Source organism: Neovison vison, chromosome 9, assembly GCF_020171115.1.
Source record: "Neovison vison isolate M4711 chromosome 9, ASM_NN_V1, whole genome shotgun sequence".
Classification (NCBI taxonomy): domain Eukaryota; kingdom Metazoa; phylum Chordata; class Mammalia; order Carnivora; family Mustelidae; genus Neogale; species Neogale vison.
The window spans coordinates 26,370,865-26,387,314 of NC_058099.1; the positions used below are offsets into that span (position 1 = coordinate 26,370,865).

A 16,450-nucleotide genomic window follows, 5' to 3' on the forward strand; every position below is an offset into this window, starting at 1 on the left:
CAAAATCATCTTTACATTACAAGGTCAGCAGAGTGCCTGGGAAACAGGCTTTCAATAAATGTTTATTGAATTGAAAGCTACAGCAGCAGAATAAAGTAAAGTTCAAAAAGCACTGGTCTCTGTATAGCATTTACCTTCAAAAATCTTCATAAATACAAAAAAATTCATATTCATTGCCAGCCCTAAGAGAAAAACTGTATTTTCCATGAAATCTTTTCCAAACCTACATGCTCTGTCTTCCACAGCAGCTTCATCCTAACGGGGGTGGCTTCAAGAACACACCACCTTTGATAAAGCGAATGGCATATCCCAACTGAAAGCAGAGCCAGTGCCAAACCTACCAAAAGTCTATCCAAATAAAACAATGGCTCCATAAACATTGCGCCGTTCAAATAGGGAAGAAATAATTTTTTAAGGTTAATATTTAATCTACTTTAGGGCACCTGGGTGGCTCAGTTGGTGAAGCGCCTGCCTTCGACTCCAATCACGATCCTGCAATCCTGGATCAAGTCCTGCATTGGGCTCCCTGCTCAGTGGGAAGTCTGCTTCTCCCTCTGCCATCCCCCTGCTCATGCTCACACTCAATCTCTCTCGCAAAAATAAATAAATAAATAAGTAAGTAAGTAAATCTTTAATCTACTTAAAAAATTAAAATAAACAATCTAGAAGAAAACAGATGAATCAAAAACACGTTTTCTTACTGATTTTCCATAAGTCCCTTCATTTCCTACCCCTCCCCAGAAATAATAAAAATAAACACATGTCGTTTAATTTAAAAAGTACATTTAATTATTTCTAACCTGAAAGAATGCTCGAGCTTCTTTATACCTACACTCAATAAACCTAGAGTGTGGTATTTCTTCTAGAAAGCGCACTGGATCTTTTGGGATGAAAACTTCTAGTCCATCAACAGTAATTTGTTGCAACTCTGGCCTGAAAACAAAAGTTAAGATTTATTACAAGGACTTAACCCAGAAAACTGGCTGCCTCTTCAAAATATACAACATAAGTAAAACAGCTAAACATCAAGCACATTTTCCTCAGTTAACCTCTGATACCACTTTTTAAGATCTACTCTCTCAGCAACTTTTAAATATATAATACAGCCCTGATAGCTATAGTCACCAAACTGCACATTATACCCCCCAGAACTTATTTCTCTTATAACTGGAAGTTTGTACCTTTTGACCATGTTCACTATGTAAGCATATATCCACGAACATATTTTCTCCTCTGCTTGTACTTTTTATAAACAAGAGTTGTACTATTTTACATCTTGCTTCTGTTACTCAACATTGTAGAATTCATCTTTATTGTTACACAGAGCACTAATTCATTTATTCCATGCTCTACAATATTTCATCGTATGAATATACAATGTTTGACGGCATTGAGAACCATGTTGTTATGAACATTCTTATATCTATTTCCTGATGCACATGTCCATGAATTTCTTCCCAATGAACATTAAGATTTCAAAACTGGTTTGTGTGAATTACATATTAGATTTAGTTACTAAGTGTAAACAAAGAGTAAGAATTCATGACTCAACAATAGAGGTTTCAGAACACCTATTCAGATCCTGAATTTACCTGTCAAAAGCTCCAGGATAACGACCAAATTGTAACTTTCGAAAAGGAACAAATTTTCTATCCATGTGTCCTTTGAGTCGTAAATGGCCATGCCAGAGGTAGTTGCCACTCCTCTCATGAAAGACCACCAAGTGGATGGCATGACTGGCCAATCTGCAGATATAGTGCAGGGGAATTTCCGTTCCAGAAAGTGAGTCTATCCCATCTAGCCGGGGATCTTTGCTCTCAATCTTTAGGCATTGAAATCCCATATTTTCAGCTATCCGAAACCAGCCTTCCTAAAAACCAAAGAAACATCAAGTTTAAATATTAACCAAATACTGGTAGCAAAACTCAAGTGATTCTTACACTGAATTAAGCCACACATATTTTTTGCTCATCTGCTCTTTGCCCAAAGATTTCAAACTGAGAGTGGTAAGGGGGAAGGTGGTGGTGGGAGAATAAAGGAGAATACCAAAAAGGGAATACATAGCTTGGTGGACATGTTCAAAGACTCCCTTTATGCAAATTAATACCAATTTCTCCCTTGGAAAGAGAATGCTCAGGTTAGTGTTCTCTGATTAAGATCTATAAAGTAAATGTTAATATAAGGATGACACTTAAAATAAAACTTGTAATTTTCTTTTTTTTTTAAAGACTTTATTTATTTATTTGACAGACAGAGATCACAAGTAGGCTGAGAGGCAGGCAGAGAGAGAGAGAGAGAGGAGGAAGCAGGCTCCCTGCTGAGCAGAGAGCCTGATGTGGGGCTCCATCCCAGGACCCTGGGATCATGACCTGAGCCGAAGGCAGAGGCTTTAACCCACTGAGCCACCCAGGTGCCCAAAATTTGTAATTTTCAATTTAACTTCTATTAATCTCTTATCTTCAAAAGTGCTTTATGGGGTGCCTGGATGGCTCAGTCATTAAGCATCTGCCTTTGACTCAGGTAGTGATCCAAGGGTTCTGGGACTGAGCCCCACAACAGGCTCCCTGCTGGGCACAGGGCCTGCTTCTCCCTCTCCCACCCCCGGCTTGTGTTCCCTCTCTTGCTGTGTCTCCCCCTGTCAAATAAATAAAGAAATAAAACCTTTAAAAAAAAAAAAAGTGCTTCAAAAGAGTACTTTCATCTCATAGTTTATATCCCAGCACCTTCAACTGCTACTTCAATAGAAGTCCACCATAATGCAAATCATTAGAAAACTATGAAACAGGGACGCCTGGGTGGCTCAGTTGGTTGGACGACTGCCTTCGGCTCAGGTCGTGATCCTGGAGTCCCGGGATCGAGTCCCACATCAGGCTCCCAGCTCTATGGGGAGTCTGCTTCACTCTCTGACCTTCTCCTCGCTCATGCTCTCTCTCACTGTCTCTCTCTCAAATAAATAAATAAAATCTTTAAAAAAAAAAAAAAAAAAAGAAAGAAAACTATGAAACAAAGTGTATTTTCCAACATTATTAGTTATGGTATAAATCTCATGTAACAAGATTAATCTATATTGTAGATTTTTAGTTCTAATGTCAACAGCCAGTGCTATGGATGATTAAATCGTATTAATTATTGAGAACACCTGAGATTCTAACAGAACTTTATAATTTCCAAGCAACTTTTATAACCATTATGGTATTTACACATGACATCCATCTTATAAAATAAGTAGCACAGGTACGCTAGATTAAAAAGCAGACTCACAGAAGTCTAAAAACCCGAAATTAATAAAAGGCAAAGCCAGTGCCAGTATTTAGGTCTTATCCAACCAAATCTAAGGTTCTTTTCATTCTTTTCTTTTTTTAAGATTTAATTTATTTGAGAGAGAGACAGAGAGCTCACAAGCAGGAGGAGGGAGAAGCAGGCTTTCTGTGGAGCAAGGAACCTGATGTGGGGCTCGATCCAGGGACTCAGGATCATGACCTAAATCGAAGGCAGATGCTTTACTGACTGAGCCACTCAGAAAGGCCATGGTTCTTTGTATTCTTAATACTACCTCTTTAGTCTATATTTATATAATGTCCTGAAGCTCTTTCACATTCATTATCTCATCTGATGTCCCTAAAAACTATTTGAAGTTAGAAAGGAAAAATATTATTATATCTAGTCTATAGTTAAGGAAAACAAAGCCCTAAGTGGTAATATCAGACTTTAATGTTATTAAATTACGGAGCTGTGTTTGTAAGTTTATCATCTTAACAGCCATAACATTCATAAACATTCTCCAAGAGTACATTATTCACATCACTTACTGCTTTTGAATGTTGTCATTTGGATTAGGTATAACCTCATCCATGCTCTCATTTCATTATAGATACAGACCTCTATCATAGTATTGATTATACTGCTTTTTAATTGTTTGTCTAAACTATCAATAAACTGCAAGTTCCTCAACCATAGGAATCAAGAGTGAGTAGTACGCAGCAGGTCAAAATAGATATTTGTTGTTACTGTTGTTCATACTGTTACACGTGAAAAAGTGTTAATTCTGGTAGAGAACCCTAACCTAGCAATAACCAATGTCTTCTCCTTTATGGATATAGAGTTAAACTGTGTCTTAGTCAAAAGAATGTGGAGGAGGGGCACCTGGGTGGCTCAGTGGTTTAAAGCCTCTGCCTTCGGCTCAGGTCATGATCCCAGGGTCCTGGGATTGAGCCTCACATTGGATCTCTGCTCAGCAGGGAGCCTACTTCCCCCATCTCTGCCTGCCTCTCTGCTCACTTGTGATCTCAGTCAAATAAATAAATGAAATCTTAAAAAAAAAAAAAATGTGGAGGAAATACCACATAATACTTCTAGGCCTGGCCTTACAATCTTCATAAAATCTTCCACACTTTCTCCCTTCTGACCTTTTGCTTCTTCCACCAGCTACGGTCCTACTGGTTTTTGCCAATTGTGGCACATTCTCTTTCTTCTAAAGGACTGGTTTTCAAAGCAAGTGGTACTGTATCCAAGAGACATTTTAAAAATGTGGACAGGGGTGACTGGGTGGCTCAGTTGGTTAAGCGTCTGCCTTTGACTCAGGTCATCATCCCAGGGTCCTGGGATGGAGCCCATGCCGGACTCCGTGCTCAGGGGAGTCTGCTTTTCCCTCTCCCTCTGCCCCTCCCCCTACTCATACTCTACTCCCTCTGTCTCTCACTCTCTCTCAAATAAATAAAGTCTTTAAAAATAATCTGTGGGCATATTTTTGATTATCATAATGATTGAGGAAGACACAACTGGCAATTAGAGGCATGGGTGAGGAATACTAGATATCCTACAATCTAAAATACAAAAATCTGCCCCGTGTCCTGAATAATCTCAAATGTTCTATCAGGGAGTCCTGCAGTGAAAACCTTGTTCATAATGATCTGAGTCTCTATTTCCCAGGATTACAATAGCTATGTTAAAGGAGAGATAATTTTACTCTTCTGTTGTTGGAAACTTGTTTACTATTTTAAAAAAAACCACATTACTAACAATATCATTCATAATGAGTCTATATTTGATGCTAATCATATTTAATAATCCTACTAAAAAGTGTAACCATCTGAATTACTTCATTATGCTTTCTAATGTAGTCATGACTAAATATTTACATACTGAAATAAACATTTCCTTTTATTTTTAATTTATATTATAGTTAAGACCTTATATTGACTTAGTGGACTATGTGTGTAGACAGGTTATAATTTCTATGAACTTTACTTTTTACTTTTTAAACTGGTTTAACCCCACACTAATTTGTAAAAGACACATTCTATTATCTGAAAGCCAATCATCTTACCTCATTCTTCCACAGATGATACCGTAGTGCAAATGCAGTAAAGTCCCTTGGAACACAGAAAAACTTGCATTCTGAAGTGGGGCCATGAGAAGTATTTTTTACTTGTTCAAAGTCTTTATTAATTAATTCCAGAATCAAAGGATCAATAAGGAACACTGGTACATTTTGGCTGGATGTTAGCATAATAAATTTTTTAACTGCACGCTGTTTGAGAGGAAAAGAATCCCTTTAAATCTTCTAAACCAATACAACAATCCATCTTATTAAATTTTTATTAATTTTATAAGAATATATATTATATATATATATTTCACTCAGTAGATTTATAATACAAGGTAAAATATGCTATAACAAAAATATATGCAACACACTATTAGAGAACAGTAAGCTACTAACTAATTATACATCAAAAGAGTAACAAAATCTTTATAGGGGAAGTTGTATCCCAAATGAAAACTTTGGGCTTACAAATTATTCCCTTGGTATTAACTAAATCTTTTTGAGCCAAAGTGGGAAAGGAAATACCAGATGTCAGTTTTTAAAAATTGGTCATGTCAACCTTTTCAAAATAAAAAATCAATTGTATGTGCCACTTTTCTTCATATTTGTAATACTGCTTACTAATCTTTCTAAGCAAAAAATTCAAACTAAAATATATAGCCTGCTTTACTATTCCCATATATAGTTTGATTTTCAAGTAATAATGTGATATTTTAAAATATAATTCTTTAAGGCAGTAAGTAGAGCCCCCTACTAAAAACACAAATTTCAGATAAAATGGACAAATTTCTTTAAAGACACAATTAACAAATTACCACAAGATGAAACAGAAAATCTGAATTGCCCTATACCAATTACCAAAATTGAATTTAAACATATATATTGGTTTTATATTCATATGTATTTGTTATACATTTATATGTAATACATACATTTGTTATATATCAAAATAATAGCAACAACAAGAAAAAACTCCAGACTCAGATGGCTCCCAGGTAAATTCTATCAAAGATTTAAGTAATAATTCCAATTCTACAAAACTTACGAGAAAACTGAGCAAGGAGATATCCTTCCTAAATCATTTTTACAAGGCCAGTGCAATCCTAATACCAAAACCTAACAAAAATATTCCAAAAAAGAAAATTCTAAACCACTATCAAGATACTAGAAAATCAAATCCAATAGTTAAAAAAAAAAAAAACCAAAAAAGTAAATATCCTGACCAAGCAGGGTTTATCCCAGAAAAGAAAGGTTTAAAAAAAAAAGAAAGAAAGGTTAGTTTATCATTTGAAAATCAATCAATGAAATTTACTATATCAACAGAATAAAGAGGGAAAACGCTATGATATTTTCAATTCAGAAAAAGCATTTGACAAAATTCAATACCTAGTCATGATTAAAACTTCTCAGCAAACCAGGAATAGAATACTTCGTCAACTTGATAAAGAATATAAACAAAAAAATCTGCTTTTGGGGGCGCCTGGGTGGCTCAGTGGGTTAAAGCCTCTGCCTTCAGCTCAGGTCATGATCTCAGGGTCCTGAATCGAGCCCCGCATTGGGCTCTCTGATCAGCAGGGAGCCTGCTTCCTCCTCTCTCTCTGTCTGCCTCTCTGCCTACTTGTGATCTCTGTCTGTCAAATAAATAAATAAATAAAATCTTTAAAAAAAAAATCTGCTTTTGAATTGTAGGAGTTCTTTATATATTCTTAATACCCTGTCTTTTGTCAGATACATGTTTTGCAAATACTTCCTCCTCCATGGCATCTCTATTCGTTTTCTTAATGGGGTCTTTTTTTTTTAATTTTTATTAACATATAATGTATTATTAGCCTCAGGGGTACAGGTCCATGAATCACCAGGTTTACAGACTTCACAGGACTCACCATAGCACACACCCTCCCCAAAGTTCATAACCCAACCACCCTTTCCCTTCCCCCAGCCCAGCAAACCTCAGTTTGTTTTGTGAGATTAAGAGTCTCTTATGGTTTGTCTCCCTCCTGATCCCATCTTGTTTCACTTTTTTTAATGGAGTCTTTTGAGGATTAGAAGTCTTAAATTGTGGGGCGCCTGGGTGGCTCAGTGGGTTAAGCCGCTGCCTTCGGCTCAGGTCATGATCTCAGGGTCCTGGGATCGAGTCCCGCATCGGGCTCTCTGCTCAGCGGGGAGCCTGCTTCCTCCTCTCTCTCTGCCTGCCTCTCTGCCTACTTGTAATCTCTCTCTGTCAAATAAATAAATAAAATCTTTAAAAAAAAAAAAAAAAGAAGTCTTAAATTGTGAGATTCTAATTTATCTTTTTTTTTCTCTTATGGTTGTTGCTGTCTGTGTTTTATACCAGGAAAATAAAATAAAAGATTTTGAAAGAAAGATGATGAAGTGACAGACACCAGCACATATAAGGTGCTTAATAAATGTTTGTTGAATGAATCTCTTTCAGCTTAGTGTTAAATACAAACATAATGAACACATTTATGGCTGCATTACAATTATTTTTATAAATATAGATTAGGGCAGGGTAGAGAAGAGAATCTCTAACTCACCTTCTAAATATGCCTTCCAGGTTGTTATCAATGCAATCATCAATGCTCCTTGGAAACAGATGGCCAACTGATTCTAAATCCAATTAATTCTAAATAAACATGACTATTACCATCTGACCTTCATTTTGTTTGTAAGAAAGAAAAATGTCTTGTTGAAAAACAGGGTGTACTAAGACTGTAATAGCCTCATCATCTAACAGGGCTTGGTGGGACTTGTTCTTGTGAAAGGCTAGCTCCTAATAATCATTTTCTTTCCTAAGTGCTCTCATCTGTTTAATAACTCATTCTAGAATTTTATCAGGCTCAGTCACACTTACTGATCAGATTTCACTTTTCCTTCCTTTTTTTTTTTTTTTTTGATTTTAATTATCTATTTGACAGAGAAAGAGACCACAAGTAGGCAGAGAGGCAGGCAGAGAAAGAGGGGGAAGCAGGCTCCCCACTGAGCAGAGAGCCCGATGCGGGACTTGATCCCAGGACCCTGAGATCATGACCTGAGCCAAAGGCATAGGCTTTAACCCACTGAACCACCCAGGCGCCCCTCCTTCCTTTTAAAATACTATCACAGAAGTATTTTAGTACTTCTCCCCTTCCTCATGATTCTGCAATTACAAAGACTGATTCTTAGTACCTTGCAATGTAATTAACAAAGAGAACTCACTGAATGTAGTGAGCCATTCTTTAATTTTTGCTCACTTATCTTGGAAGTAAACTCTTTTAGAAAAAAATCCATTATTTTATCCCACCTCAGGATCTTTCCCTGAATGAAAAAGATGGGGCTTCCTGTTCTACTATTTTTAATAAATTACAAGTTCATCTTGATACTTCATAGTTAAGGAGCCTGGTATAGGATATCCCAGACTTTACTTTTTAGATAATAGTTCAAAACCAACTGGTGCCAGCAACGACCTAGAATTACTACTCTTTCATTGCTGCTTCATGATTCTGAAAATCTACTTTCTATCTTAGAAGCTTCGTGTCTCTGGTTAAAGAGATGCCAAAGACTGAAGTCATCCACAAGAAATAACTAGTCACGGGACGCCTGGGTGGCTCAGTTGGTTGAGCAGCTGCCTTCGGCTCAGGTCATGATCCCAGCGTCCTGGGATCGAGTCCCACATCGGGCTCCTTGCTCGGCAGGGAGCCTGCTTCTCCCTCTGCCTCTGCCTGCCTCTCTGTCTGCCTGTGCTCACTCTCTCTCCCTCTCTCTCTGACAAATAAATAAAGAAAATCTTTTAAAAAAAAAAAAAGAAAAAAAAAAAAAAGAAATAACTAGTCACATCCAAAGTGTATACTAACAGGAGAAATGTAACTTTTTATTAGTAACTAGTAACCTAGCATCCTTTTTCATTCTAAATTTGCCTAGAAAAAAGGTAAGAAAACTTATTTTTATAAATGTATAGGTTCTGAAATTTATAAATCAAAACAGGGATATATCGTATACATAAAGGAAACCAGCTGAAGGGCACCTGGGTGGCTCAGTGGGTTAAGCCTCCGCTTTCGGCTCAGGTCATGATCCCAGGGTCCTGGAATCAAGCCCCGCATTGGGCCCTCTGCTCAGCAGGGAGCCTGCTTCCCCCTCTCTCTCTGCCTGCGGCTCTACTTACTTGTGATCTCTGTGTGTCAAATAAATAAATTAAATCTTTAAAAAAAAAAAAAGGAAGCCAGTTGAATTGATTTTTATTCCTAATCATCATTGTCCCTTATTCATAGTTCAATTCTGATTCATACATTTTTTCATTTGGGGATGTACCATAGTTAAGTGAGTAAGAATTTTGAAAGCAAATACTTACAATCTAGATTCAGTCACTTATTAGCCAACTAGCCTTAAACCCTTTAGTGAACTGAGGATAACAGTATATACGACTTCATAAAGTGTCCATAAAGACTAAATGAGATACTGCATGTAATGTACTTGACCCAGGGCCTACCTCTTCCCCTCTACCACCCACTCCCACTGCCCACCAAGACAGCTATTACCATTGTCATCATTCAACAAATACTTATCAAGTACATAAACAAATGAACCAAATGAACATTGTAAAGGAGGAATTTCACTCATGCTTATCATACATACCCACTGTGTGCTATCAAATCCAAGTCGGCTTCCTTTAGATTTTGATAAACCGGCTCCATTCTAAGAAGATAACAAAAAAATTTTTAGTAAATTCAAAGCTATCTTTCTCTGACTTATTTGGCTTGGCATGCAGAGAACAAACTAGTGGCGGGTACAGGGGAGGAGTGGGAGGATGGGAAAAATGAGTGAAGGGGAGTGGGAGATATAGGCTTCTAGTTATGGGGTGAAAGGGACACATGGGGAATACAATCAATGGTACTCTAATAGTGCTGCATGACAGATGGTAGTTACACTTGTGGTGAGCACAGCATAACTCCTGAGTCACTGTGTTGAAACTAATGTAACACTAGGTGTCAACTATACTCCACTAAAAAAGAAAAATTTTTAAAAATATTCAGGTCTAGAGGATCAGAAGAAAGCATTATGCGTTTTCATCTGATAAGCTCCAAAATACTTTGAAAGTATTTTGAAAAAGAATGTCTGATGGTCTAGAGACAATAGGAAGAATGTTTCAAGCCCTAAGAAGATCCAGGGAAGTTTCTTATGCCTTGAATATGTTCTTGACCTAGAAGATATAGATGAGAGGACGCTGAGGAACAGTAAGAATAGCCTTACCCTAAAAAATGAAAAATACCCCAATTTCCTAAAAAGGAGACTCATCTCCCCCCTACACTGCATATTTAAGGGCAGGGACCAAGTCCAATCCTTCTCTGTATTGACAGTGACTAGTGTAGAGCTTAGTAATGAGTAAATGTTTAATGATGTTTGTTAAACGCAGGGAAGGAAGCAGGAAAAGAGGTAGAGATATACTGAGTTATTAAGGTAAAGCCAGAACTGGTCTCTCATAAACTCTGCAACTTAGACAATAACATTTTCACACCAAGGGATATTTGAGAATAAAGCACTAAGAGACAGCTTTGTAATCTTCATCCTCAAAAGAGACTGAAAACTCTGTAACATAGCCCTTGTTGCTCACCATAGCTCTCCATTAGTAGATGAGACTGAATTTCCAAGCTGTTTGCTTTCTCTGCTGGATCATTTCCATCAATATATAAATATGATAGTATTTCTCCTATCTTAAACAAACAAACAACCCCTCTTTTCCCAACTAACAATTTTCTGTCCTCCTTCAAGCAAAACCCTTAATGGGCTGTCTGTTCTCACTGCCTCCAAGTCCTCTCATGTGCTCACAAGATTAAATTCACTCCTCCAAGTATTCATCAAGATCACCAATGACCTCCATGTTGCTAAACCCAATGATCAATTATTATTATTATTACCCTTGTCTTTTTTGATCTATCAAGAATTGTAGATCACGTCTGTCTCACTCAACACTTCAGTTGGTTGGCTCTCAGAATCCTGACTGCTTCTGGTTTCCTGCTATTTCTTTCTGGCTGCTCCTTCTTAACTCTCATTTGTTAGGTCTTCCACTTCTGATGTATTGGAGGGTCCCAAAACTCACACAAGGAGACTTTTCTCCCATTTCTTTACTCTACGTTCACTTTCTTGGTAACTTATCTACTCTTACTGACTTTAAATACAATCTATACACTTATAACTCTCAATTTATATTTCCAACCAAACCAGTCCTTTGAATTACAAATTTATTCAACTATCTTTTCACCTTCTTCATCTGGCTGTCAAATAAGCATCTCAAACTTAACATGTATGAAAAACAAAAAACAAAAAACTCCAGATCTCTAACCATCCCTCAAGCTTACTTCTCCTAGTCTTCCCCATCTCAGTAAACAGCAACTTCCCTTTTCCAATTATCTAAGCCCAAAATACTAAAGTTATCCCTCATTCTTTTCTGTATTTTATACCCAACATCTAGCCCATAAACTAATTCTGATAGCTCTACTTTCCACTTTCAATGAACTCTACCACCAGTTCCCTTATCCAAGACATCATTCTCTTTTGCAAATTACTAGAACAGCCTTCTAACTGGTCTGTGTTAGCCCTTGATCCAACAGTCTATTCTCAACAGAGCATTCACTACTACTTTTTTTTTTTTTTTTTAAGTCAGATCATGTCACATATCAGCTCAAATCTTTCCTATGGCTCCCAATTTCACTTGAAATAAAAGCAAAAGTTCTCTATTGCCAAATTCATCTCTTTGCTATTCTTAAAACTGCCAGGCATGTTCCTGCCTCAAGACTTCTGTGCTTCCTTTGGTCTCTAGGTATCCACATAGCTCATCCTTTTCTAGATATCCACATAGATTCCACACAGCTCATCTTTTCCAAATAGGCTGTTTCCTCTATTTGTAATGCCCTTCCCACCCTTCTTTACCCAGAAAACTTTTACTCATAAAACTTATATTCATAAAAACCAACTCAAAATATTATTTCGTCCATTAAATATTCAACCATAACCTCCCTAAGTAAGTTATTCAGCTGTTTTTTGTTCCCTATAAACTTTGCAATTACCTAAGCTTGAAGGATCAAGGATAAGGACACAGGAAGATCCAGTTTTATAGGGGCCTGAAAATTACACAATTTTGGTGGTCCTTTTTAAGAAAAGGAATGCAAAAATATCTTCTGCGAACGTCACCAAAATATATAGCTTTGTAACATACTCCTAAGGCCCCTTCAAGGGCCTTTGGAAGTGAGGGGCCTTGCAGTTGAAATTTCATTTGTCTGAATGGTTAATCTATCTCTGGTGAGGAACAGTTACTGGCACCCAGTGGCTACACTGTAACTGTTTCGAAGGAATGCAGTCCCTATGGAGCAATGATCCTAGAAAGAGAGAACCAAGAGAATAAATAACCTGGCCTCTCTTTCCTCCTGGTCTCCACCCTCTAGGTGATGTTTCCCATTGGCTGACCTCAACTAGAAAAGGCAAGGAATTCAGCTAATGCAGTCCATACAGGTTACCTCCTGAAGCCCAGACTGCGGGGAAGACAGGATCTTGAGTAGCAAAGACTATCTACCATACCATGGTAATAAATTAGGATCTTATTCCATAGGTATGCTATGCAGAGAATAAGTGAATCACATCTTAAGAAAAATAACTGTGACAGCTGTACAAAAGAGGGTTACAAAAGCTAGAGACTAAAGAACAGATGAGTTCTTAAACTATAACTAGTAAAGTAGGCAGAACAGGGTTTATGAAGTGTGCTTTGAAGAAGTAACATATTATACTGTCATTTGCTTGTGTGTCTCTTCATAGGTTTCTTTCTCTCTTTTTTTTTTAATAAGATTTATTTATCTTAGAAAGAGCCAGCAAGCAGGGGGCAGAGGGAGAGGGAGAGAGAGAATCTCAAGCAGACTCTGTGCTGAGTGCAAAGCTAGACATAGGACCCTGAGATTATGACCTAAGATTATGACTCCATTTGTGACTTCCTATACAGCAAGGATTACAGCTTAGTACTGTAACTTAGTACTCTCACAACTTAGTACTGTGCTTGTCACATAGTAAGTGCTCAATGAACACTTGAGAAATAAATGGCTGAATGTTCTAAAAGAAATGTTATATAAAATCAGTAGTTTTTAAAAAAAAAATTTAAAGCCTAAAGATAGTCCTGTAGGAATTTAGAGTAAAAATTATGTGAAGTGAATTAATAAATGGAAAGATAGAATCAGATACCAAAAAGCAGGGTAGAAAAAGTCTGGTGGCTATTGAACTCCACTGATAAATGAGTCAAATTAAGATATGCCATTAAAGAGAAAATATTTGGGATATAGGAGGTGAATATTTAAGGAAAAATCCTTTCATTTTTTTTAAAGACAGTATCCAACAACCAGTTGCTTGCAGAAACCAAAAACCAGAATTGTTAACCTAGCATGATTATTACTCATGCCTATAAAAAAATCAAACAGTCAGACTTAAAAACCTGATCTTTTTCAATTGTTTATAAAATTTGCAATCTGGGGCATAAGTCAGTGTATGCCTTAGTAAGTGTATGCCTCCAGCTCAGGTCATGATTCTGGAATTCTAGGTTGGAGCTCCTGGGTCAGGCTTCCTGCTCAGGGGGCTTCCTTCTCCCTCTCCCTCCACCTGCCACACCCCCTGCTTGTGTTCTCTCTCTCTGTCAAATAAATAAAGTCTTTACAAAAATTAATTTGCAATCCTAAGGATCAGAAACACTAACCATGGTAAATTTACCAACCCTCTAGGCAACTTTCCCCTTCTGTATCTCAGTGCCTTTCCTTCCACTAGATGCACTGTTCTTTTACTTACTCCCAAGTCACTGAAGTTCTTACTGTTAAGACTCATAAATGTGATCTGAGACAGTAGGAAAGCTTTGTTTATTAGGAAGACAAAGTGTTTGGCTAAAATACCTAAAAGTCTAAAGTCTGGGAATACATGGAAGTACTGTTTAAATATCCCTCAATTCTAACAGAAGAAATTCTTCCACATTTCTCCTGAACGATGGTGGTAATTGGAGGTGGGTGGGTAGAGGAAAGGATAAGAAGAAAGGAACAACAGTATTTATCAAAGTTTATCATACTACATCAGATTATCACATGGAATACTCTTCCTCAAGAAATGACCCATATATTATCCTTCAGAGCATAGAGAATCAGCCAATAGTCAAAGAAGATTTTTTTACAATCATGTTTCTTTCATGATTTTAGCAAGCAACTGACCAACTCAAAATATTTAAAAAATCTTTGTCACACATGATCTAAAATGGCTACCAGATTAATTTCCATGTCTAATAATGGCACATGAAATTGTTCACTGTGAATGAGTATTGCCGAACTTGAAATCCAAACTCCCTTTTCCACTCCCTCCTGGCCTTCTAACCAAACACACAGAGGTCACTACATATAAAGCAAATAAAGGCATCCTAGCACAGAACCCTGTAAGTGGCTTTCCAGGTAATAGGAATAGCTGAATACTGCAGGCACTGGTGTTGCTTATGGTTCTAAGTTAAGAACATCACTAAGGTTTGGTTCACTCAATGCTTTACACAAACACTGTCCATTGGCTTTGTCTTCCTTCCACTGAGGCAGCAATACTCTACAATTTTCTACTGTGACCCATAATACCTTAAAGCCATCTCATTTCATATCTTATCAGTGCTACAGTATTTTGTTTTAACATATTCATAGAAGACTCTATGAGTGAAGATGTAAGTTTTAGGACCTGAACTTGGAAATCTTTAGCAAGAAGCTTAAGATATCTGGGCCCCAGATAACTTACTTATGAAAAAATGATAAATGTAGGCTTGTGAGAAGCCAGTAATAATTAAACACAATTTCACGTATCAAACAGCAATGTAAACTTTAAAAAGACTAGAATGTGGAAATACTAACAACTATCATCTACTGAGCATCTATCATATATCAAACACTAAGTGAGATGCATTTCATGCATTATCTCAACCAGCAATGTTGCTATTAGGCCCATTTAAAGAAACTGAGGCTCAAAAAAGTTAGGTGACTTTGCAGTAAGCCAAACAACCAAATGAGGATTTGAACTTGGGACTATGTGGGTCTTGAACTCAAGAATTAATGCTGTTGCCTCCTCTATCAAATTGTAAGTTCCTTGAGAGCAGGACCTGTGTTCTATTTATCTCTGTATTCCTGTAAAGTGGCCTGTATGTAACAAGTAATCAATAAACACAGACTGAATGAACACACAGAATTATAATCACAGTCCTGGTTGGTGCAGTAAAGAAACAATGAACAACTGACATTCCCTAGTGGGTCCTACAGACACCCCTTCCTTTGTGATGCAAACCGTCAGCCAATTTCTTGAAAACTGGAGCTCAAAGAAAATGCTCACAGGGTCATCACACAAGAGTTTGTGTTTCAAAGATCTAGAGAGTTGTTCTCTGGAATGTGACAAGTCAAATCCACCCATGTGTGGAGTTGTAGCCAACACAAGAGCTATAATAATTCCTTCTCTTTAATGCTGACAAGTAACTAGATAATTCAGACCTCATTGAGAAAATCTTGAAAGACTAAATTTGTCTAACCAGCTAGGCCAAAAGGAATTCTGTGGTGAAGCCCTAGAAATGATCAAAAGTAGATCTCCTTAACTCTAAGATAGCAATAACCCTTCTTCCCTAACCAATGATAAAAGTACTCTCTCCTGAAAAAAGCCTGAAAAGCTTTGTAGTCCTGGACATTTACTGCTGCAGGAATTCACTACTACAAGTGGGCTGTGATCACAGATAAAACCAACTTTTCATTCCTGTCCTAGCTTTAATACATAATCTCAAATGTCCTATTCTAAATTGCCTTGAAGTTCAAACATGACCTAAAAATCATGGTTTTTATACTGATGCTACTGACCTATAAGTGAGGGCTGATCACGGCTACCATTCTGTAATCTCCTGCTAACAAATCAAACTAATTTAACTGAACTAGAAATCATTTTATTTGCGTGAATTTTCTTTATCTAAGATTGAGTATATGAGAATGTTGAACAAATAAGAAATGTAATTCAGATACAATCAGTAAACAAAGTTTATAAAACTGAGTTCTCTTCCTGTGTCACAAGAAACTATACTAGAATACTCAAGATCCATCTGTATTTCCCTAAAGTTTAAGTGAGATC

The 16,450-nt window shown here is 37.1% G+C and overlaps 1 protein-coding gene across 5 annotated transcripts in view; it reads right to left on the reverse strand.

The window, feature by feature from the left end:
• Positions 1-16,450, reverse strand: part of FKTN (fukutin) — an 82,114-nt gene that overhangs the window by 45,303 nt on the left and 20,361 nt on the right. For all 5 annotated transcript variants that reach the window (XM_044265210.1, XM_044265211.1, XM_044265207.1 and 2 more), the window contains exons 3-6: positions 9,938-9,997; positions 5,327-5,530; positions 1,593-1,870; positions 801-933 (exon numbers count right to left, since the gene is read on the reverse strand). In XM_044265210.1, the coding sequence (XP_044121145.1) occupies positions 801-933; positions 1,593-1,870; positions 5,327-5,530; positions 9,938-9,997 (675 nt within the window). The remainder of the gene's footprint in view (positions 1-800; positions 934-1,592; positions 1,871-5,326; positions 5,531-9,937; positions 9,998-16,450) is intronic.